The sequence below is a fragment of the Pocillopora verrucosa genome, chromosome 2 (assembly GCF_036669915.1).
Source record: "Pocillopora verrucosa isolate sample1 chromosome 2, ASM3666991v2, whole genome shotgun sequence".
Taxonomy (NCBI): Eukaryota; Metazoa; Cnidaria; class Anthozoa; order Scleractinia; family Pocilloporidae; genus Pocillopora; species Pocillopora verrucosa.
This window is the reverse complement of record NC_089313.1, coordinates 3,420,957-3,444,729: the sequence shown is the minus strand read 5'-3', so window position 1 is coordinate 3,444,729 and position 23,773 is coordinate 3,420,957. Positions and strand designations below refer to the sequence as shown.

At 37.9% G+C, this 23,773-nt stretch overlaps 1 protein-coding gene, 1 long non-coding RNA gene and 1 pseudogene across 2 annotated transcripts; 2 read left to right on the top strand and 1 right to left on the bottom strand.

Annotated features, from left to right (window-relative positions):
* Positions 1-2,208: 2,208 nt before the first annotated feature.
* Positions 2,209-10,623, top strand: LOC136279041 (uncharacterized). The gene is made up of 8 exons (XM_066162394.1): positions 2,209-2,262; positions 5,058-5,751; positions 6,230-6,324; positions 7,151-7,310; positions 8,842-8,908; positions 9,147-9,493; positions 9,609-9,774; positions 10,332-10,623. The coding sequence occupies exons 2-8, from the start codon at positions 5,131-5,133 to the stop codon at positions 10,550-10,552; spliced, it is 1,677 nt and encodes a 558-aa protein (XP_066018491.1). The 5' UTR covers positions 2,209-2,262; positions 5,058-5,130; the 3' UTR covers positions 10,553-10,623.
* Positions 10,624-14,531: 3,908 nt separating this feature from the next.
* On the bottom strand, positions 14,532-16,088 carry LOC136279006 (uncharacterized; annotated as a pseudogene).
* Positions 16,089-16,867: 779 nt separating this feature from the next.
* LOC136279140 (uncharacterized) lies at positions 16,868-17,571 on the top strand. The gene is made up of 2 exons (XR_010716746.1): positions 16,868-17,206; positions 17,295-17,571. It is a non-coding gene; the product is annotated as an uncharacterized lncRNA (long non-coding RNA).
* Positions 17,572-23,773: the final 6,202 nt, after the last annotated feature.

The following is a 23,773-nucleotide window of genomic DNA, read 5'->3' as shown; positions in this document are numbered from 1 at the left end:
GGCGATTAACCGAATACAGTTATTCCCATGCATTTTCAAGTGGTTGCCGTTCGATTATCGTGCGAAAAATGGTATTTATTCCTATATTCATGGGTGTTTTACACCGTTAACCATTTGGACATCTATAGATATGTTTATTATACATATATGTTTTGGTGAAACCCTTTTTTCTTTGATGAAAAAACAAAACAAAAAAAACAATAACAACAACAACAAAAACAGCCACATCGTTTCGCCAGAGTATGCCGGTTGGAATCAAACAAATTATAGCGTGCAAACCTTTGAGTGCAGCTGTTTGTTGCTTCAAAGAATCGTTTACGATCAAATGGAAGAAAAGTTGTCAAACAAATAACGAGCACCTATACTCAAGGATTTTCGTTTGGAAAATATAGATTGTACTAAATATCAGCTCATATTTGTGACAGGGAGATTTTGTCGAAGACATTCTTTTCGAGCTGAAAATAAAAAAACTTCCTCACCGTTTCACTCATCGGCTCTTCGTGTGTTTGTTTTTGTCGGAAGAAAGTGCTTCCGGTTTTTAATTTAACTCAGTTTGATTGGTTACCTGCTCATCTTCGGGAAATGTAGTGACGCCCAACTAATCAGAGGGTGTTCTTCTTTTTAACAGCCTCTTCGGGCAGGTGTCTTCTTGCCCCTTCTCCGCCCCCTACTTCCACCGTCCACTCTAAACCCAAATCAAACATGGCTGGTCGGAAAGACGATCGCGAGCTTACAACGTTAGCTCGCCCTAATAAGACGTCTGCACTGCAGGTTAGGCTCATTCTGATTCTTGATAACGTAGAGTTTCCTCTTTAACAAAGTGCTTTACGAAACTTCATGAGATATATCTCCCAAAATTTCCGTTTATAACAAGACAGCGTCGACTAATAAATGTTCGAGATTTTAGTTTGAAGCTATCGATGAGTCTGAAAGTTAAACAGCCTTTAAATAGTCGTAAGAGAAAAGGTTAAAAATGGAAAGTGTTGTCTTACTCCATTTGTTATTTGCATATCATTTCTAATTGAAACTCAAATAACCTCCTCGTTTACCAACTGTTTGGAATCATCTTACGTCTGACGCGTTTTCCGTGAATAATAATGATGAACTTCGGAATGATGATTACAGGATTGAAAGCGTTTCAATAATATAGAGCACAGTTATTTCTACATATATTTTGAGGTATTTGTTTCTTTCATTACTTTGCGTGTGCTTCATTGCGAAACATATGGTGTTCACCGGTTCGGAAAACAAGTTCTGAATATTTGAAAACGCGGCTTTAATTACGCATTTTTCTGACATTTTCCGACGAGAAAATAAACCGTTTTCCCGTTTCTTTCGAGTCGGCGAATTAGAATATTCGTTCCATCATCCAGCAGTTTTCCTTCACAGTTAACTCTACGAAAACGATTGTTTTTCTGGTGTTAAGAATGCGGTATCAGATGGGAAAATAGTTTGTATTCGTTGCTTACTGGTGTTTTCCAGTAACAGAAGATTGCTTTCACAGAAGTTTTCCGTCGAGGACAGAGCGTTTTCTTCCACTTTCCAAGGACAGGAAAATGCGTAGAAAACGCTTGAAAACCACGTGTCGTCCAACGTTCACGGGTTGGTCAACGTAAAGAAATGCCATGTTTTCTGGCGTTTTTTAGCTGTTTGCGTTGAGAAAATGCGTTGTTATCGGCGATTCACCGAATGCGGTTATTCCCACGCATTTTAAAGTAGTTGCCGTTCGATTATCGTGCAAAAAATGGTATTTATTCCTATATTTATCGGTGTTTTACACCATTAACCATTTGGACATCTATAGATATGTTTATTATACATACATGTTTTGGTGAAGCCCTTATTTCTTTGATGAAAAAAAAACAAAAAAAACAACAACATTTTCGTTTGGAAAATATAGATTGTACTAAATATCAGCTCATATCTGTGATTGCAGATGAGATTTTGTCGAAGACATTCTTTCCTAGCTGAAAATAAAAAACTTCCTCACCGTTTCACTCATCGGCTCTACATATGTTTGTTTTTGTCGGAATACAATGCTTCCGATTTTTAATTTAACTTAGTTTGATTGGTTACCCGCTCATCTTCGGGAAATGTAGTGACACGCAACTAATCAGCGGGTGTTCTTCTTTTCAACAGCCTGTTCAGGCAGGTGTCTTCTTTCCCTTTCCCCGCCCACTACTTCCACCGTCCACTCTAACTTCAAACCAAACATGGCTTGTCTGATAAACGATCGCGAGCTTGTAACGTTAGCTCGCTCTGGTAAGACGCCTGCACTGCAGGCTAGGCTCATTCTGATTCTTGATACCATAGAGTTTCCTCTTGAACAAAGGGCTTTACGAAACCAACAGCCTTTAAATAGTCATAAAAAAAAAGTTAAAAATGGATAGTGTTGTCTTACACCATTTGTTATTTGCATATCATTTCTAATTGAAACTTAAATAATCTCCTTGTTTACCAACTTTTCGGAATCATCTTACGTCTGACGCGTTTTCCGTGAATAATGATGATGAACTTCGGAATGATCATATGCCTTTTTCCGTGCAGGAGTGAAAGCATTTCAATAGTATAGAGCACAGTTATTTCTACATATATTTTGAGGTATTTGTTTATTTCATTACTTGAGGTGGATCTGCAAAATTGCAAATATGTTGAAATTCGTAGACGTAAAATTTGGATAGTTATATTGGGACTTAAAAAGCCAGTTATAAAAAAGCTATTTCATGTATCATCAACTTCAACATTTAGAGCCGTTTTCTTAATTTTGATAAATATTACGAAAATACTCAACAATTTACTAGGCTCAAATATTGAAGTTTGAAAAGTTCTACTCTACACCTTCCACAATAGTAAGAGAACTTTTGTAGTTCAACTTATGGAACATTATATTCTTAATGTGGAACACATTTATTTGCTTCTTACGGCCCTACAATTTTCTGTTTGCATTACCGTCTCAAATAGTAATGTTTTTATTGGCCCTGAGCAGATACGGTGAACACTTAAAAAGTTCTTTTGAAATTCCTAAATATCACGGGAGTATTTCGTTTTTGTTGTATGACCATAGACGATGGAAAAAAAAAACCATAATGATACTCGTTAATCTATCGGCTATCCTCTTCCCAACTTAAAACGATCGAAAAATTAATTAAGGAAATCCTGATTAAGTATCGGTTCATTAAAACGATAGCATTATAAATTATAACATAAATGGGCTTGTTCATGTTCGAATACTGACTTATATTATGGCGTTGATCATCTTTCAGTAACATATTTCTCTGAAGAGCCCGTGCTATTTGTTGAGATCACAACAAAACTTCAAGTGTGCAAGCAAGGGAGGTTTTCCAGTAGTTCCTTTCTTCGGCAGTTTTTACCATGCATATTGCAACCATAAGACTAGCACTATGTCTCCTCTTTTGTTCCTATTTACGGCCTGCTAACAGCCAAAAGCCCCGAATTGATTCAATTGATTCATCGGAATTAGTGCCCAAGGCCCGTGATGTCAGGCAACATCGTCAAATTCGCCGAACGCTTTTTATTCTTACAGAAGTTGGCAACCTAATTTCCAATATTTTTGTTGATATTGCTATCTGGAGTTTTTTTAAATGGGCTCTCCTAAAATTAACGAAAACCTGTTCTAAATTCAGAATTTTTATGACTTATTTTGAATTGCCAATGAGATCCTGTTATGTAACAGAATTTAAGCATAAGAAGAAGTAGAAGTAGTGATAGTTCAATAATTTCTTGGCTTTGCAAACGCGAGCTGAAAGCACATTTATTTGCCTGGCTTTGAATATTTCCCATAACGATTATTTATCATACTGCACTATGTTTATCGATTCCCTTTTGAATATCTTTCATTAAAAGTTTATTTTCCCAATTTTCTTAATCAAACATCGAAACGCGTTCGTCTTTTCAAATTTCGATGCAGCCCTTCGCCAGACTTTATCAATTGTGTTTAGAGTCCGCCTCTACTCTCTCCCCCACAGATAACGGTATAATAACATTCACTCAATCTGGCGTACAGTCCAGGACTCAAAATATTCTGTAGTGTTAGAAAAATAATTACATTGACGCGGTGTTTTTGTTCACAATGAGGATTTATTTATAATCCTGGCATAGCCATCCTTGCAGATTTTGTAGAACACAAATTAATGTGCCAAAATTGCCGTTATGTTCTTCGACACACAAAAGCGGAGTCGAAGAAAAACCATACTTTATCAAAAGATCTCAGATAAAAAGAGCTAATAAAGGATTCTTTTTAAAATTATTATTTTCTAGCCCAAAATTTTGATAATCAAGCCCTTAAACTGCATCTGCCACAATTACAAATTTTGTTGGTCTGAAGATTCACAGTAAAGTTTTCTTTTTCACCACTTGTCAGTTTGGGAAAAAGGATCTACTTTTAAACTGAAGACGTAAAGTATTTTTCTAAAAGCCTTCTTGATGACACAGACCCTGACAAAAAACAGATATTGCCAACCGCCAAGCGCAATTCAAAATTCATAACGAGTCCATCTTTCGAACTTCTTGATGGAAGGGAATCAAAATTTGTCAGTATGTTTGTAGCCGCCTTGTCTGTTTTTGGCTTAAGTGTCAGCTTTTAATTAGTAACTTTGATTATACTACCCCGCACTTACACTTACACTTGTTGGTGTAAATTCTGTAAGACACTAACTCAGATAACGGCACGCTGTGTGGTAATAGATACATCGTAATGGGGGGTTTTCGGAAATTGAGACAAAAAAAGCGTTCATTGAAGGTAGCTGGCTATAGCCAGGAGAGAATATCGCTACCTCAATGAGAACTCCAGAACTTTTTGTCCATAAAAAACTTCTTCGAGTCCTTTGAGAAGGTCAAAATCATATTTTCGTTCCATTCTTTTCAAGTGCACGATGTCTTCGTCGTGAATGTTCTCATGTAAATGTAATGGAAGTCATATTGAGATCTGGTCTTGCATTGCACCCATGCAGTATAAAACAACAAGCTTGCAAACAGATAACATATTATTCTGACTTTTGTATCTGTGGTTTTTTTGTTTATTTGTTTTTTTTGGATAGATCTGAACACAACTTGAAGTCTAGTAGCCTCAGGGGAGGTTTCTAACCATATCATATCTTGGCGGTGTTAACGATGCATGTTGCAACTCTGAGATTGGTCCTATGTCTAATGGTTTGCTGCGATTTATGGCTTGTCAGCAGCCAAAAGCTTGATTCAATCGATCAATCGGAATTAGTGCGCAAAGCCCGTCAAATCAGGCAACATCGTCAAGTTCGCCAAACGCGTCAACTTCGTCAGGAACAAGATAAAGAAACAAAATGCAAATTCAAATTTGCCTTGCTAGATTTTCCTCCTTACATTATGAACCAAAGTATTAACGGAGGATTTATGAATCAAACCCTAACATGGTTTGTGGACGTGGCTTGCTTTGGTAGAGAAGAAAAACACCCTATAGCTTGCAAAATGGTACCAGTATTTGTTCAAAATCAAGACGAGATGGTGAAGTTGATTAAAAATGGGTCGGTTGATTTTGGTTTTCCAATTCTATCGGATGCAAAACAAAAACTTACGGGTCTAGACAGTGTGACACTCATCCGGGCATTTGTATCATCCGGGTGTTCAATGATTGTGAACTTAAAGCAGTGCAAAGCAGAGTCACAGGAACAGTTACTGACTTCTATTACGTCACAATGGCCGATATTGGCTTCTATCATGTTACTGTCAGGGATATCTGGAGTGATTATTTGGCTCTTGGTAAGAGTTAAGGCTTATCATCGTCAATCTATACTAAGCCTCTAAGCTCTTTAGTCCTACTTAAGGTTATATTCAAACTTATTTGTTACGACTTTAGCATGAAAATAGTTTGAGTAGGAATCGACGCCACCATTTTTGAGTAAACGGTTAGTTAGGCACACCTTATGACCTCACAGAAATAAAAAGCCAAACTAAAATGCCCTACAAGTCATGAAGCTACAAATAATGTTTGTTTGTTTGTAGGTGAAAAAAGACCGTTGCAATGACTCAAACTATCAAATAAGAACATTTTATTCCAAGATGCCACAATTTCAGATACAGTAAAACTGCTGCAAACTTTGCGCGTTGTAGCAAGGCCTTAAGTAAGCTTGAAGTGTTTTCTAATCAATTTTATTTACTCCACACTAAACGTCACCTTAATATTAGTTTTTTAATATAGTATTAATTTATTAAACAATTATACCAATTTTCATAACAGGAACACCGTTCAAACGCGGCTCAGTTTTCACCCTCGTTCACGATAGGATCACCAGAAGGCTTTTGGTGGGCAGTGGTATCACTTACAACAGTAGGGTAAGTTGATTTAGATTTGGGTATCAGTGGGATCTTTTTTTCACTGCGCCCTTTGAATACGATCAAAGATAGGCAATATTGTAAAACCCATTTTTTTGTCGAAGTTAACACATGCTTTGGGTTTATCAAAATCTCTACCAGGGTTCCATTCTTGAATTGGCTTCCATTCTTACAAATTACTAGTTGTTACGTGGTATCGGGGTCCTCTCGTTCAAAGTTCTTCACAGCTTATTAACCAAAATGAATAGCAAATAGAAGAGAAATAATTTTCCATTGCATATCTTAAAACTATGTTTCAGGTTTTATTTTTGTTTTTTGTTTTTGTTTTTTTTGACATAGTGGATAGTGTAAGGAGAAGAGGGCGGGAAGGGGAATGAGATTCGTCAAATTTAGATGGAGTCATAATTCTTAGCTTAAACGCACATACTCTGATTAGTTTCAATTTAGTTGATGGTGATCATTATCGATGGGGCAGGGTATTTATTATGGTACAGGAGGGAGGCAGTGTGGGCTAGTGGTTGAGTGCTGCATTTGTAATCTGGAGGTCCCAGGTCTAGGCCCTCCACCCTCCGCTACTCACCGGGTTTGTTTACGGTTGCCACGAGTTTAAGAGTTCAACTCCTCGGCTGCGCTCTGTATGTAGCCAAATGCTCAGCCTCCTTCCAGTTGGGATTTTCATTCATTCTCTCATTTATAAATTCATTAATTTGTACTGATCCTGAAAAGCCTCATCGGGGAAGTGGTCAATTAGGTATACATTAAGTATTTTTATACTTTCTACACTATCCTCAAAGCGCAAAGATATTTGGTTCCTTTTTCTCACTAGGTACGGTGATAAGACGCCTAAAACCCTCTGTGGACGTGCATTTGGTATAATGTGGATCCTGATAGGAGCAATGATGTTGTCGCTGTTCACCGCCTTATTTACAAATGCTATGCAAGCTTCCCTGAATGGTACGAGATGTAGGGACATTGGTGGCAAAAAGGTTAGTAACCCTAACATGAACACCTAAAACCCTTTGCACCCAAACACCATTATGCCCCTTTCTCCATACTTTTCTCTATACATTTCTTAAGGTGCTGGAAAAAAATGTCTTTTTAACAATCAAGAACTTCTTTATTTGGTGATCATTTCTTTTATTCTCGTGACCTTAAGGTTTGATTCAGGGGTGAGATTGTAAGGAGGTATATTAGTTAATTATTTTCTTTGTTTCAAATTACATTCTCTACATTTTTCAATTTATCTTAACCCAAGCTTCGAAAGGTTTTTCCCTGAAAAAGTTATATTGCCAATTAATGAAATCCTACCCTCATTCATCGAACTCAGGAACAACTCAAATGCAACTCGGCCTTGTGACTCAAACCTTTAAGTCACAAGGCCGAGTTATTAAAAGCAGGGTTCAGATAATTCCGGAGTAATGTGAAATCTTATTTAAGATCTGAAAGCTGTAAAAGAAAATTCAGTATAATTCTTTTTGTCGGCACTTATTAGATACTCTTAGAAAAAAAATAGAGAAAGTTATTCGAAAGAATAAAAGAGACCCGCATGAAATTAGACCCGGATTAGCGCTACTCAGACTTTGAACAGCTGGGCTAGGAATTATGAGCTACCTGAGTGCGAGTTAGCAAGCTGTATGGAAGAATGAAATTAACATTAAACAATTTTAATTGATTGTCGAAATGGAAAATTGCTCTGGTTTTGTACAACTTCGGATATTATTGGCCCTTTCAACAAAAATGCCTTCACTGTTCCTATTATTTAGGCTGGGTCTTTCTGGAACTACAACTAAAATGTACTTTCGTTGTACAGACTTTTCATATTCTTTGCAAGAGGAAAGTACTTATCATTTGGCACTAAGCCTTTATAGATTGCGCTAGTAAAAGTAGCATATTACACCAGTAATATGGCTCGATCATTTTTCAAATGGTGCTCAAAATTACGCTCGTTTTTGAAAATTATGCTACTTTTTATTTAAGTGTGCTTTACAAAAAAAAAGAGAAACAAACGAGGTCCAAATTATATATTTGTCGTCAATTAAGCATGAAATCTTCTTTATTTTGAAAAAAATACTCTGACAAAACAAAATTTAGCATTGAATTCCAGACAAGAAGCAGTGACTTGACGAGTCAAAATGTAAGTTTCTCTTTGGCGCCATTTTTTGCCTGGGAACTATAAACGATGCAATCTTTACTATGGATGTGCCTAGTCCTCTAGACAACGAATGATTCTATACTGCGGTAGCCCTCTTCTTCCAAGACATTGAAAACCTGAAAATAGACATGAACCTCGGACCGAATTTGAAAATAATCGGTCTTGGAGACCAAAACAAGTCATGACTCTGATAATGTTTCCTTCAAAATAAGAAAAAACATCCTGATTAGCCTTGCAGTGCTACTTTCATAAATACAAGCAAAAATTATGCCTGTTTAACAATTTAGGTCGAAAATTATGCTTGCGCTATCTATAAGGGCCCAACTGGCATATAAAAGTTTGTCTGACGCCAATTTACTTGTTAGGTGGGTGTGTCCGACAAGAATCCTGAAACGCATATAGTCGCTATGGAGCTGGACGCAGACTTTGTCAGTAAGTAATTCTTTTCAGGTTATTTCAATGTTCTTGCATAACGCATTGCATGACCATTGTTCTTCAGGAACGACTACGAAGGTAAAGAAATAAGCTTAAAAATTACCTTTTAATTTCAGTCATATTTCGTATATTTTTGTATCAAAACTCTGAGGAGAAATTTCTCCCCCGCTTTTTCTCTTTTTACTCATTAAGAATTTGCGTTGGCGTACTAATCAAATAAATTTTTCATTAACAGAGTTCAACAACCTGGATGAAATGCAAGAAAGTCTTAGCCAAGGAACAATTGGAAGAGTAATGGTGGATCGCAACACTGCCTTTCACGTTTTGGATAAATCTGGTTTAAAACGAAACAGGCAGATCCGAATGATTCGTAACATCGATTATCCAATGGAATATTACCTGGCTCACGTGAGCCATAACGTAATGGGGTCACCGAATCACACGAACGATTCTGATGACGAAGTATTGGTTAGAAAAACTGAGCTTTCGGTTTGCGGGGAAAGCCTAAGAGAGTTATCAGCGGATTTGGTTGGAGTTGCAAAAAAAACTGCCAAAGAGCAACTTATCCCTGCCGAATTACAGGTAGTTAATTGTTTTTTGGGAATTTTATATATTTCACCACGCACCATTCTTCTCTATTTGTTTAGCATTTATTCCGATGCGATCAACAGTTTGAAAGCTATTTATTTCTTTGTAGACAGCTGATTTGTCCGATGAAATGGAAGAGTTATTCTCCACTGGCTCACAGATGACCAAATTTATTCTATTTGCCTTATTGGGAATACTTGCTTTCCTAATAATCATCAGCAAATTTTGGGAAGTCTATATCAACTGTAAGCCAACGGTACACAAGAAGAGAAAAGGTAACTGCTTCTTAAATTAATTCGCCATAGGTTCCTGCAGAGTAAATTTAAAACAGATATCTTTTGAAGAAAACTGTTCTATCTTAATTAGTATAAATCGTGGAATGGTGTGATTCCATATTTTTAAATTCAGATGGCAATCAAAGGCAATGAGACAGTCGCTCGTCATTCAGTTGGTCAGTCTGTCAGTTAGTTAATCAGGCAGTCAGTCAGTCAGGCAGCCAGTCAGTCAGGTAGTCAGTTAGTCAGTCTGTCGGTCAGTTATCCAATCAACCAGTTAGTTAGTCGGTTAGCACGTCCCTCAGATTTTAATCAGAAATGTGCAAACCTTTGTTACATGAAATAGTTCAATACTTATTGGAAGGTCTGACAGTCAAATAATAAGTAATTATGTCAGTCCGTTTGTCAGTGAGAAAATAGTCATTCATTCAAACGATTAATGACCGAATCAAATATCGACTATTTGTGTACTGACAAACGGAAAGACAAAAGTAATATATTCAGGGATTAATTCAGTGGTTCATTTCTTTAAATGTCCTCTACAATCCTTCTTCTAGGAATGATTCCTAGCAGCAGGAAGATGTCAATGATGCAAAACTTCCTGGATTTGGAGGAAGGACTAAAAGACATAACGTCTGATCTACAAAAAATAAAAGAGGAATTTAAAGGTGCCGCGAACGGTTTGTCTCCTGAATACTCAAGACCAAAAGAACGCTCATTTTTTAATAATATGCTTGATCTGAAAGGAAAGAATAAAAATACTGAAACAATAGTATAACACATGAACATTTTGTCATTAGTAAACTCAGATAGCATTTTACTCTTCTGAGATTTCCATGGCCAGTGGCATATTTTTAGCTTGAGCAAAAAAAAGAAAGTGAATGTGTTACACAGAATAGGACACGTAACTGACTTCTTGTTTATTATGAATTGTATTGAATTCTTTTCCTTCCTTTTTCCTATTTCCTTTTTAATTTCCTTACTTTCGTTATTGAGGCCAACAAACCAATACGTCATGTTCAGAGAAAGGTAGCCAGTGAACCAAGAAGGTTTATAAATTTTTCTCATTCCATTGCAATCAGCTTTGGCTGTCTATTGATGAAATAGCTTGCCCTGTTAACTACAGACTCTACCTCGTCCGTCCTAACGGATGAACAGAATCGAGCGTTAAGAATGATTACTTCGGTATTTGCTTTTCAGTGCGTAACTTCTGGGTTTGTTTGTTTACACTCTATGGAATTAAATTTTCACAAGTACACGAAAAAAGCAAGCTTTTGAGAATGGGTGGTGCAAATTGGAAGTATAAATGAAAAATTCCTTTCTTTATTAATTATTTAAGGAAGAACTTATCATAGAAGATATAATATAACAATAATTGTTTCTTGACTTCTCTTCGCTTCGTTAGACGAATGCAAGTGTAATTTCTGGCTGGTCACTTTCTCAGTTTCTTTCGCAAAAAACATGAGATTTTATAACATTTCATGAGACTTTTGGAACCGCTAGCTTTTAAGATTATGGAGGGCAGATGCACGTGGTCACCACAGACTGTCGGTTAGAAGTTAATCGTTTCGAAACGTCCTTAATCCTCAAATCCTTACAATAATTGCAGGTGGAAAAAAAAAAGCTTATTTAGACGTTGTATCACGCACGAATTATTTCCTCAAGCTCGGGAGTCGATAAACTTTTGAGAGTTTACGGTAACTTAAATGTCAACCTACTTGGGTCAGTATAAATCGAAAGTTTATCGGAAAAGTTTCCACAGCTGATGATTTTCCAAGTCCTTAGAGGTAAAGTCAAAGACTAAATCGTACTAGTGGAGTTAACAATAACAAAACAATTTTCAAAATAACGCCTTGAGGTCATTTTACTAGAGTAGATAACTAATTGTGAAATGTAAATAATAAAAATCACATCTAGGTTATAAAAACGAGTATGTTTTCCTCCACTGAACAATTGTCTGTATCTCTTTTGAATGAAACTTTCAACTTTTTCAAGAAATTCTAGGACAGTGTGACTGAATCACACTATTTCCCTTCTTGAATTATTGATCTTTACAGAGCGCAAACCTGTCCGATGAAATGGAAGGGTTTTTTTCAACCGGCTCGAAAATGACCCTGTGGATGTTTATTTATCGTCTGGTGGTATTTCTCGGGCTGGTGTTTCTCGGTATCTTATGTCAAGTCTGCACCAAGTGTTACCTAGCCATGGTGCACGCAGTAACAGAAGGTATGATTATCATCTATACATAGGCTGATACTGAGTAATATCACTTTTTTTTTACCCAAATAAAGCAAACGCCTCCTCTAAATTGTAAGTTATTAAATCTTGCGACTGAATTGAGCAATTTTACGTTAGCAGCAATCCTAGGTCTTTCGATGGGAATCTCTTATTTCTTCATGAGCAAATGGGCAAGTTTCAGTGACAAGAAAAATCATTGTTCATTGTGAAAATAGGTTTCAAAATTTTTTGCTTGTTAGTGGCAGGAAGCGGAAATTGAAAAGACCGCGATTTTTTAATTTTGAAGAATTTAATATCAATATCCTTAAGTTCATTTTCAATCCGTTTAATTTTTGACCCTCAATTCTTTTGTTTTTTCTTTGAAAGAATTGTGATCATGAAGTAACTTCTTTGGCAGCCCGTTTAAGGTTACGATCATTTATGCATGATTTAGATAAATTTGTGACTAGAAAAAACATTGGAAGTATAAGTACATTTGTAGATTTTCCACACCGTAATGATGTGTCTGAGAATCTCCGGGACACGCACGTGGCTGATATTATGCAATATGTCAACAGTTTGGAGCAGAGACCAAAAGATTCAATTGCAGCGAACGAAAGAAGAGATGAACATGACCATCCCTGGCCGAGAAACCCCGACCTCAAGGAATTAAAAAAAAATCGATGATAAGTCGCATCTGTCAACTGCACATCATTATGGCCACCATCCTTTGTCTACGAGCATAATTATATTAAATAAAATTTAAGACTTAGAGCGTTTTTATTCCACCGTTATGATATTTATTTCCAACAAGACGTGCATCAGAACCTTCTCATTTTTAGTCCATAGAAACTTATCATTTGTCATTCGTATAACACACTTAGAATTTATCATCAAACACATGTAACACCCATCTTTAGATCACGATCTGGTTATAAGGAGAGCACTGCCCAAGCCCACAAAGGGCCAAAGGCTATTGTTCAGTTCCTTTCAACTGCTGTTAAACTCAGCTCAGTAGCTATTAAATTAACGATAAGACAAGGGTAACACAGTCATTTGAATTGACTCTGTAAATAGACTGTTAAAAACTAACCATGGATTGAGCCTGTATAGCAAGGGCAGACTCGGGAACTTTTGATGGAGAGAGAGAGGGGGGGGGGGTTGAAAGGGGTCACACTAAGATTCAGAAAACAAATGTTTTTTCTTTTACGCTAAGGCCAAAATAATCTAAGAACTATTTGAAGATAACTAAATTTCAATTACTTTAAGTCGAGAGGTATTTTTGTTTCAGACAAGTAGTGGATACACCCATATGTCTGGTTGGGGAGGGAACACATTTTCATGAATAAAAGTATTCCACTTCTTGTGATATTAAGGCAATGTTGGCGTTTATGATGAGAATGTAAGATATGTAATTTTTAAGTGGCAAATTCCCGCAAGTAGGCGGAAGAGTACCTGTATTTATTCATACTAAGATTTATTATTTTCACGTTTGGTCCATGCTTCAGTCTATTTATAATTTTGCAATATTCGAGGGAAGAAGGTTACCGGAGAGCGGTGGGGGTAAGGGCTTCGTCCAGGGCGGAATCGAACCTAATAACTTCACAATCAGAGCTCGATATCTTCCCGATTCCTCCCTCGAGAGCGAAATGTCAGAATGACGCTCAAATGACACATTTGGCATGTGATTGACAGCTGGAGTTAAACTGCACCAATAAAGCACTCTGTTCGTGGGTGAACTGAGTTTTACAAAAGACTTCTGGCAGGCGTAATCTTTACTCCCCCACTTCCCCACAATCTCCTTATTTTGGACCGTCGACCGCTCCCTTGGTCAAATTTCTTTCTCTCCCAAGCCTACCGCTGCTATTAAAATCAAAGGCGGCAGCCGTAATTTTAGTTAGGAAAATACTGAGCTCTCGCTCGCCAAAATTACGCCTGCTCTGCAGACTAGAATGAGCCCACTTTTAAAAGATCGAACTGTCTCATATTGATTATTTGCAATCATAATTTTTGACAAAATTGATTTTCTGATCATGGACAATGGTGGAGTAAAACTGTATTAAAATGACAACTTCATTAGGCTCGATTGCGGAGCACTCAAATACTCGGGCTCGTTAAGGTATGGCTCAGGATGATAAAATCCCCCCCCGCGAAGTCAATCGCGCCAAGAGAAAAACATTTCAAAATGGCGGCAAAGATGGCGGACATTGTGGCACATCGAAGTTTCGGAAACTCTGTCGCTCTCTTATATTCTGAGGCTTGTTTGTGTTAGAGGTCTGGAATCACTTGGGAAGAATATGTAGGTTAGAAATTTTTTATCACTGCTTCCTTTTAAACGTTGTTTAAAGGTGTTGCGCGTCCTTCGATTTAATTCAGTGTGAGTTCGATCAGACTAGATCATTCTAGGCTTTATGCGTTTGTTGACCGACAGGAAAGCTACGTATTACTTTCATCGCCGAGCAGGTGTCAATTTAGTTCCACCCTTTTTTAATTCAATATGTTTCGGACGAAGCGTGAGAAATTGAAATTGTTTCGTGTTGTTAGAGAATCTTTCTTTTGATCAGCGTAACCTGTGTTAAGGTCCAACTTACAAACGTGGAGAGAAACATTTGTAAAAAGAAAAGCATTTTGTTAGCTAAAGTTAATTTGAAACTGAATTCAATTTCCTCAGGACCATCAAAGAACTCAATACAGTCTTCATCCTCAATTTCTCTCCACCAAACTCCTTCTCCCGGTACGAGGAAGTCAGCAATAGACTAAAGGTGAGCCTCCCAGTGCCTAGCATGTGTGTTGATGACATCTTTGAGTAAAACTGTGTTTCCCAGCTTTGGTAGGGCTTTGTTGATGTTGCTGATTTCCTTTTCTTGCCTGATGATGCAGGTCACAGCTGTGTTTCCTCCTGAAGTCTTCTCTGCTTGCATATGCAGAACTGCATTGCTCACTAAGCTTTCAACTCGGTTGTTCCAGGTCTTCCTGGTGATGTCAGTCAGTTCCTCAAACAACCTCTCAAACATTTCTGTATTAGCTGAACGGTGTGAAGCAAGACGGATAAGAAAGGCGGAATGAGATACACATGCATGGAAGTATATGCCAAAGAGCTTTCTGCTTGTTAGGGCTCTAGTTGGGGTCATCACTTTTCGGCACAAAATTGCATGCCTCCAACACAGGTTATGCAACCTTAATATCAACTTCGGTGACCTCTTTCTGTCCTGGGCATAAAAAATTTCCACCATTTCGCACAGGGTGGCCAGCAAAGCTCTCACATCATGGGTTGTTGTCTGGTAAAGGGCTATAGTTAAGTAGATTAGTGTCTTGCGATAATCTACTCCTCGTTTTTTCTCTTTGTTAAGTTGGACAGCTAGTATTTCTTTAAGTTTTATCAGTGTATCAATGTCAGAAATGTGATGTGGGATTTCTTCCAGAATGTTTTTAATGTGATTCATGGAGCAGTGAAGAGCTTCAAAACACAGTACCTCATAGGACTGGAGGTTGAGACTTTCCACAGAAACACTCTCATCCCCAAACAACAGTGCTGGAATTCTTGTTGCCCCTCCAAGTTCTTCATTTAAAATTTCTGCAAGTTCTGGTTTGGTTTTGTCTGAATCTTCAAGTCCTCTTGCTTCAATTTCAGCTTGTAGCTCGTTGACCTTGAGATCTTGAAATGGGTTCAAGAGTTGTTTCGCCTCTTTTCCTTTCCTTCCTGCTAACACCAGCTGTTGCCGTTCGGTCAATGTTCTGTACTTTCTTTGGGCCATGTAATCTAGATCGTGGCACATGCTTAAATGCCCATCACAACCTGGGCAACCATAATGCCCTCCATGCTGATTTCCGCATTCAAAGTTTGCTGCAGGGTTGTCTCCATTCATGAATCTCATCTCATCTTCTACTTGAACATCCTCCTCTGTTTTCACTTTTTGGGTTAAATTCACTAAATCATCATGTCTGGCTGGAACAAATTTTATCTGATCTTCATTGCTGGAACTGCTCTGCCCCAGCATATACAGATAGGGCCTCTCCACTGTTGCCTGGACATCCACATCTTTTCCATATTGAACTCTAGCTTCTGCAACAGAGAGATGAATTGCTGGGTCATACATCTCTCTCACACACAAAAGAGCATGTGACCATAATTTGAAAGGGTTGAATGGTCATGCCAAATCAGCCAATGCCTCTTCCGCTGAAAGCTTTTCAGCCTTTGCTTGATTTCATCATGTGTTCCCCTTATATCCTCACTGATCTTTTCTAGCTCTGCACGAATCTCACTTTCACTGAGCTCTTCATAAAATGCATCGTTTTTTATTCGAAGGAGGTCTTTGTTTTTAATCAATGCTTCTTTTCTAATGTCTCGGAAGGGAATTTTCCTTGCTTGCAAGTGGCATTTCTTCTGCTCTATCTCTCCCTGTGCATTTATAGCCAATTTGGTAATCTCTCTTTCTATCACTGGCTCTCCTATGTTAAATTTGCCACTCTCTATTCCTTCATGGATGCTTTGCTTGAGTTGTTTATTTGATTGCGTCACAGGCACAGAAATTCCCCCCCCCCCCCCTTTTGCTTCCTCATAGCTCTGCGTACCCTGAATCCTGGAAAATTAATCAAACCTTTTCTTACATGAGGCTAGAGAAATGATAAAAACCCATGAAAGTATTATGGGGTATGCATTCTTATTACTTCAGGCCTTCTTCTTCTACTTCTAAATTCTAAATTTTAACTCTTAATCTCACTGTTCTTTAATTAATAAATCAAATTTTGTTCAATCCTAATACACAATTTTTTTCGCTTATAAATGATATTGCAGAGATGTAACTCTCCACTGTCGGCTTAGTTACAAATTTACCACTTTTTTACCTGTAAGGCCATCCTCTGAATTGAGATGCACTTCTGATGGGGGCTTAAATCGGGCAATGTCTACTTTTTTTTACTTTAAAAAGGCTTTGACTAATTGCCCTCCATTGCCAGGTGTCGAATCACTTCCCTTGGTTTTGAAGTTGTACATTCTGGCTTTTTCTGACCAGTTTGGAGGACCATCAGGCCATGACTCTACATCTGCAAGTAGCTGGTCCAACTTTCCTTCTATGTTAGCAGGTGAAGCTGTGTGGGATCGTTCCCTGACCTTTGGTGGGGTCGTTTTTGCTCTCTCCTCGGCCTCTTCAAAGGTTTCAAAGGACAGGGCCATTCTTTGGACTTGTCTTGAACAGTAAGACTGACGAAGGCTAAGGTGAACAGCAGTGTCATTTTGTGACATTTTGGTCTCTAGTTCTTTTTTTGTTTGCCTTTGCTCATTTCTCTTCATTTTTTCTTTTCAGCAGGTGAAGGCTTCTTTTGAAGACCCGCTTCAGGGACAAGCACTAGAATGTCACTTAGTGATTTTTGAAAGTTTTCCTGGCATTTTTCATTGTAAGTGGCATATATTGCTTCCCCAATGCTTTTTAATTGCCTTTTTGTGACCTTAGGTTCTCTCTGACATTGTCTCTTGACATTTGTGTTAAGTTCAGTCAGAGGTCCTTTCCTAGCCCCTCTGCAAAACTTACTTATAGGGAAGGTAGATTGTAATTGAGAGTTGAATAAAAGACAGGCCTGGCAGCTGGTCAACGAGTGATCTTTTTTCCCTTCTTTACTAATTACTTTGCCCTCATTCCAGTTCATTGAGGAAAATGCTGTTAGGTATGCTTCTTTTTCGGTTTTACTTCTCCAGTTGTAAAATTTTTCATCAATGGTTCTGTAATGCCGCATGAAGTCTTCCCGTTTTATGTGTAGCCCAGGGTATTCTTGAAAATGTTCATTGAAGATTTTCAATCTATCTTGCAGCAATCTAGCAGCAAACTTTGCATTTCCTTCACCGGGAATCCTTGCAGTTTTGCTTAAACTTTTAGTTTCTCTAAGAAACACTCTTGCCCAGGCACAGTCAATCTTTAAAGACATCTTTGTTGCCTTGGCAGAGGATATGGGATATGATATTGTGTTCTAATTAAACACAAGTTGGAACTCTCCACGCTGCTACTCGAACTAGCTAACTGCTCGAAATGTAAGACAAATTGCGCGCCAAAAACTAAGGAGCTCATGTAACAGGTAATACGAGCCGCGTTTGCGGACCACTTTATTCATTCATTTACTAATATAAAGTCTACGAAGGTTTGAATGGACCATTGCCGTTCTTCATCGATTTTTTTATTAAAGAATTACGGAAATATTAAGAAAACACTACCTTGAAATATATTTTGTAGCCTAGAAGAACACTGTAAATGGCTGTTAGGCACCCTAAAGTTAAAAACGACCCGATTTAATCTTAATTCGAGAGCTCGAAGAATCCTCTCCTTCGACCGCCATCTTGAAGTCTGCTTTTTAGTCCATAGTTCATTTCACCATATCCCCCAGAAAAAGGGCATAAATACAATTAAATTCTTCCCCAGGGGAGAGGGATTCGAAGTTTCTGTTTCAGTCTCCCAACGGCCGTGAAACAAAATGGCGTCCGAATCGGAACATTGTCAAGTGACGACCTATTTTGCGCCATGGGGGAAAGAAAATCGATTCAAGTGTGAAAAATTTTAACATAAGTTAGTTCTGCAGAACTTCTTCTTCTTGTTTTAGCCTTACAATGTTGACCCCAAAGCTCGTAACCATTAAGAATTTAACGTAAAGACCCTCCAAACTGCTGCCGTGACGATTTCCTGATTTTTACCTATTCATCCACGGACATATGGCTGATGCCGACGCCTTTGCAGGGCTAACTCTTATGAATTAACTATTCCTCAATACGGTTTGGGCAAACTTGATTCAAGTCTTGAAGATTTGGTTTGCCCCATTTCAATTCGAAGTAAGGTAATTAATTTGGGCGTCGTCAAGGGTGACTATAATTTAATTATGGTTGCTATGGCAATGGTATTGCATGGAATGATAGATAATTTCCATAGTAATAACCTCGCCGAAATTTGTTAAATTTGATCTTCTACAACGACCTGGAATGAAAAAATAATTTTTTTGCCTCGTTTTCACGTTGTAACCATGCCTTAACGTGCCTGAGTAAGTCAATTATCAGCCGACCAAAACAGGTAGAAAATGATGCAACGAAAGCCATTCTAAAAGGCTAAAAATGGATAGTGTTGTCTTACATTATCTTTTATTTGCATATCATTTCTAATTGAAACTTAAATAACCTCTCTTCTTTCCAACTGCTTGGAATTATTTTACATCTGACGCGTTTTCCGTGAATAATGATGATGAACTTCGGAATGATCAAACGCCTTTTTCCTTGCAGGATTAAAAGCATTTCAGTTGTATAGAGGACAGTTATTTCTACATATATTTTGAGGTATTTGTCTATTTCATTATTTTGTGTGTGTGTGTGCTTCATTGCAAAACATATGGCGTTCACCGGTTCGGTAAACAAGTTCTGAATTTTCTGACATTTTCCGACAAGAGAATCCAAAGTTTTCCCGTTATTTTCGAGTCAACAAATTGGATTATTCGTTCCATTATCCAGCAATTTTCCTTTTTAACAGTGCGGTTAACAGATGGGAAAACGGTTGGTATTCGTTGCTTATTGGTGTTTTCCAGCAACAAAAGATTGCTTTGAAAGAAGTTTTCCTTCAAAGACAGTGCGTTTCCTTCCATTTTCCGAGGACAGGAAAATGCATAGAAAACGCTTGAAAACCACGTGTCGTCCAATGTTCACGGGTTGGTCAATGTAAAGAAATATGATGTTTTCTGGCGTTTGTTAGCTGTTTGCGTAGAGAAAACGTGTTGTTATCGGCGACTCACCACCCGAATGCAGTTATTCCCACGCATTTTTACGAAGTTGCCATTCGATTATCGTGCGAAAAATGGTATTGATTCCTATATTCATCAGTGTTTTACACCGTTAGCCATTTGGACATCTATAAATATGTTTATTATACATATATTATGTTTTGGTGAAGGAAAAAAAAAACTGCCATACTGTTTCACTCATCGGCTCTATGCGTGTTTGTTTTTGTCGGAAGACAGTGCTCATCTCATCATCTTTGTCCGTGCTTCATTGCCAAACATATGGTGTTCACCGGTTCGGAAAACAAGTTCTGAATATTTGAAAACGCGGCATTCTTCATGCATTTTTCTGACATTTTCCGACAAGAGAATCCAAAGTTTTCCCGTAGCTTTCAACTCGGCGAATTGGAGTATTCGTTCCATTATCCAACAGTTTTCCTCCACAGTTAACTCTATGAAAACTATTGTTTTCCTGGTGTTAAGAAGGCGGTGTCAGATGGGAACCGGTTTGTATTCGTTACTTACTGGTGTTTTCCAGTAACAAAAGACTGCTTAGAAAGAAGTTTTCCGTCGAAGACAGAGCGTTTCCTTCCATTTCACGTTTCCTTCCACGTGTCGTCCAACGTTCACGGGTTGGTCAACGTAAAGAAATGTGATGTTTTCTGGCGTTTTTCACCTGTTTGCGTTGAGGAAACGCGTCGTCATCGGCGATTCACCACCCGAATGCGGTTATTCCCACGCAATTTCAAGTAGTTGCCGTTCGATTATAGTGCGAAAAATGGTATTTATTCCTATATTCATCGGTATTTTACACCATTAACCATTTGGACATCTATAGATACGTTTATTATACGTATATGTTTTGGTGAAGCCCTTTTCTCTTTGATGGAAAAAAAAACAAACAAAAACAACCGGCCACACTGTTTCACCAGAGTATGCCGGTTCGCATCAAACAAATTATGGCGTGCAAATCACTGAGTGCATTTATTTGTCACTTCAAAGTATCGTTTACGATCAAATGGAAGAAAAGTTGTCAAACTATATATATCAAGCTATACTCAAGGATTTTCGTTTGAAAATATAGATTGTACTAAATATCAGCTCATATGTGTGACCGCAGAGGAGATTTCGTCGAAGACATTTCTTTTCTAGCTGAAGAACAAAACTTCCTCACCGTTTCACTCATCGGCTCTACGTGTGTTTGTTTTTGTCGGAAGACGCTGCTGCTAGTTTTTAATTTAACTCAGTTTGATTGGTTACCCGCTCATCTTCGGGAAATGAAGTGACGCGCAACTAATCAGGGGGTGTTCTTCCTTTCCACAGCCTCTTCGGGCAGGTGTCTTCTTGCCCTTTCCCCGTCCCCTACTTCCACCGTTCACTCTAACTCCAAATCAAACATGGTTGGTGGGAAAAACGATCGCGAGCACATAACGTTAGCTCGGCCTAATAACACGCCTGCACTGCAGGCTTGGCTCCCTCTGATTCTTGATAACGTAGAGTTTCCTCTTTAACAAAGGGCTCTACGAAACTTCATGAGATATGTCTCCCAAAATTTCCGTTTATAACAAGACGGCGTCGACTAATAAATTTTCTAGATTTTTAGTTCGATGAGTCTGAAAGTTTAACAGCCTGTAAATAGTCGCAAGAGAAAAGGTTAAAAATGGATAGTGTTGTCTTTCACCATTTGTTATCTGCATGTCCTTTCTAATTGTTAATCTCCTCGTTTACTAACTGTTCGGAATCATCTTACGTCTGACACGTTTTCCGCGAATAATAATGATGAAGTTCGGAATGATGATTGCAGGATTACAAGCATTTAAATAGCATAGAGCAAAGTTATTTCTACATGTATTTTGAGGTATTTGTTTATTTCATTACTTTGTACTCGCTTCATTGCGAAACATATGGTGTTCACCGGTTCGGAAAACAAGTTCTGAACATTTGAAAACGCGGCATTATTCATGCATTTTTCTGACATTTTCCGGCAAGAAAATCAACGTTTTCCCGTTAATTTCGATTCGGCGAATTGGAGTATTCGTTCCATTATCTAGCAGTTTTCCTTGACAGTTAGCTCTACGAAAACTGTTTTCCTGGTGTTAAGAAGGCGGTGTCAGATGGAAGAATTGTTTGTATTCGTTGCTTACGGGTGTTTTCCAGTAATAAAAGACTGCTTTGAAATAAGTTTTCTGTCGAAGACAGAGCGTTTCCTGCCATTTTCTTGGACAGAAAATACGTAGAAAACGCTTGAAAACAACGTGTCGTCCAACGTTTTTTGTATGATTATAAACGATGATAACGAAACTCGTTAATCTATCGGCTATCCTCTTCCCAACTTAATACTATCAGCAATTAATTAAGGAAATCCTGATAAGTATCGGTTCGTTAAAACGATAGCATTATAAAGTGTAACATAAATGGGCTTGTTGGTGTTCGAATACTGACTTATATTATGGCGTTGATCATCTTTCAGTAACATATTTCTCTGAAGAGCCCGCGCTATCTGTTGAGATCACAGCAAACCTTCAAGTGTGCAAGCAAGGAAGGTTTTCCAGTAATTCAATTCTTCGGCAGTTTTTACCATGCATGTTGCAACCATAAGACTAGTGCTGTCTCTTCTTTTGTTCCGATTTACGGCCTGCTAGCAGCCAAAAGCCCCGAATTGATTCAATCGATCAATCGGAATTAGTGCGTAAAGCGCGTGATATCAGGCAACATCGTCAAGTTCGCCAAGCATTTTTTATCCTTACAGAAGTTGGTAGCCTAATTTCTAATATTTTTGTTGATATTGTTATCTGGAGTTTTTTTAATGGACTCTCCTAAAATTAACGAAAACCTGTCCCAAATTCAGAATTTTTGTGACTTATTTGAATTGCCAATGAGATCCTAGAAGAAGTAGAAGTAGTGACAGTTCAATAATTTCTTGGCTTTGCCAAAGCCAGGTGAAAGCACATTTATTTGCCTGGCTCTGAATATTTCCCATAATGATTATTAATCATACTGCAGTATGTTTATTGATTCCCTTTTGAATATCTTTCATTAAAAGTCAACTTTCCCAATTTCTTAATCGAAGATCAAAACGCGCTCCATTTTTTCAAATTTCTATGCAGCCCTTCGCCAGACCTCATCAATTGTGTTTAGGGTCCGTCCCCGCTCTGTCCCCCGCAAATAACTGTATAATAACATTCGCTCAATCTGGCGTTACAGCCCAGGACTCAAAATATTCTGCAGTGTTACAAAAAAATTACATTGACGCGGTGTTTTTGTTCACAATGGGGACTTATTTATAATCCTGGCATAGCCTTACTTACAGATTTTGTAGAACACATTAATATGCCAAAATTGCCGTTATGTTCCTCGACACAGAAAAGCAGAGTCGAAGAAAAACCATACTTTATCAAAAGATCTCAAATAAAAAGAGCTAATGTAGGATTCTTTTAAAAATTGTTATTTTCTGGCTCAGAATTTTGATTATCAAGCCCTTAAACTGCATCTGCCAGAATTACAAATTTTGTTAGTCTGGAGATTCAAAGTATAGTTTTTTTTTCACCAAGTGTCAGTTTGGGAAAAAAGGATCTACTTTTAAACTGAAAACGTGAGGTATTTTTCTAAAAGCCTTCTTGATGACACAGACCCTGACAAAAAACAGTTATTGCCAACCGCCAAGCGCAATTCAAAATTCATAACGGGTCCATCTTTCGAGCTTCTTGATGGGAGCGAATCAAAATTTGTCAGTATGTTTGTAGCCGCCTTGTCTGATTCATTAACTAAAGAGAATGTCTGTTTTTGGCTCAGATATCAGCTTTTAATCATTAACTTTGATTCTACTACCCGAACTTACACTTACACTCGTTTGATGTAAATTCTGTAAGCACACTAACTCAGGTAACAGCGCGCTGTGTGGTAATAGATACATCGTAATAGGCGGTTTTCGGAAATTGAGGAAAATAAGCGTTTAGTGAGGGTAGCTGGATATTGCCAGGAGAGCAGATCGCTACCTCAATGAGAACTCCATAACTTTTTGTCTATCAAAAACTTCTTCGAG

Bases quoted from the DNA above. Each gene is read 5' to 3' on its own strand.
- LOC136279041 (XM_066162394.1), top strand. From the start codon at position 5,131: ATGCATGTTGCAACTCTGAGATTGGTCCTATGTCTAATGGTTTGCTGC. The intron at 6,325-7,150 runs GTAAGTTGATTT...TTTTCTCACTAG, and splicing joins GTATCACTTACAACAGTAGG to GTACGGTGATAAGACGCCTA. The intron at 9,494-9,608 runs GTAGTTAATTGT...ATTTCTTTGTAG, and splicing joins TTATCCCTGCCGAATTACAG to ACAGCTGATTTGTCCGATGA.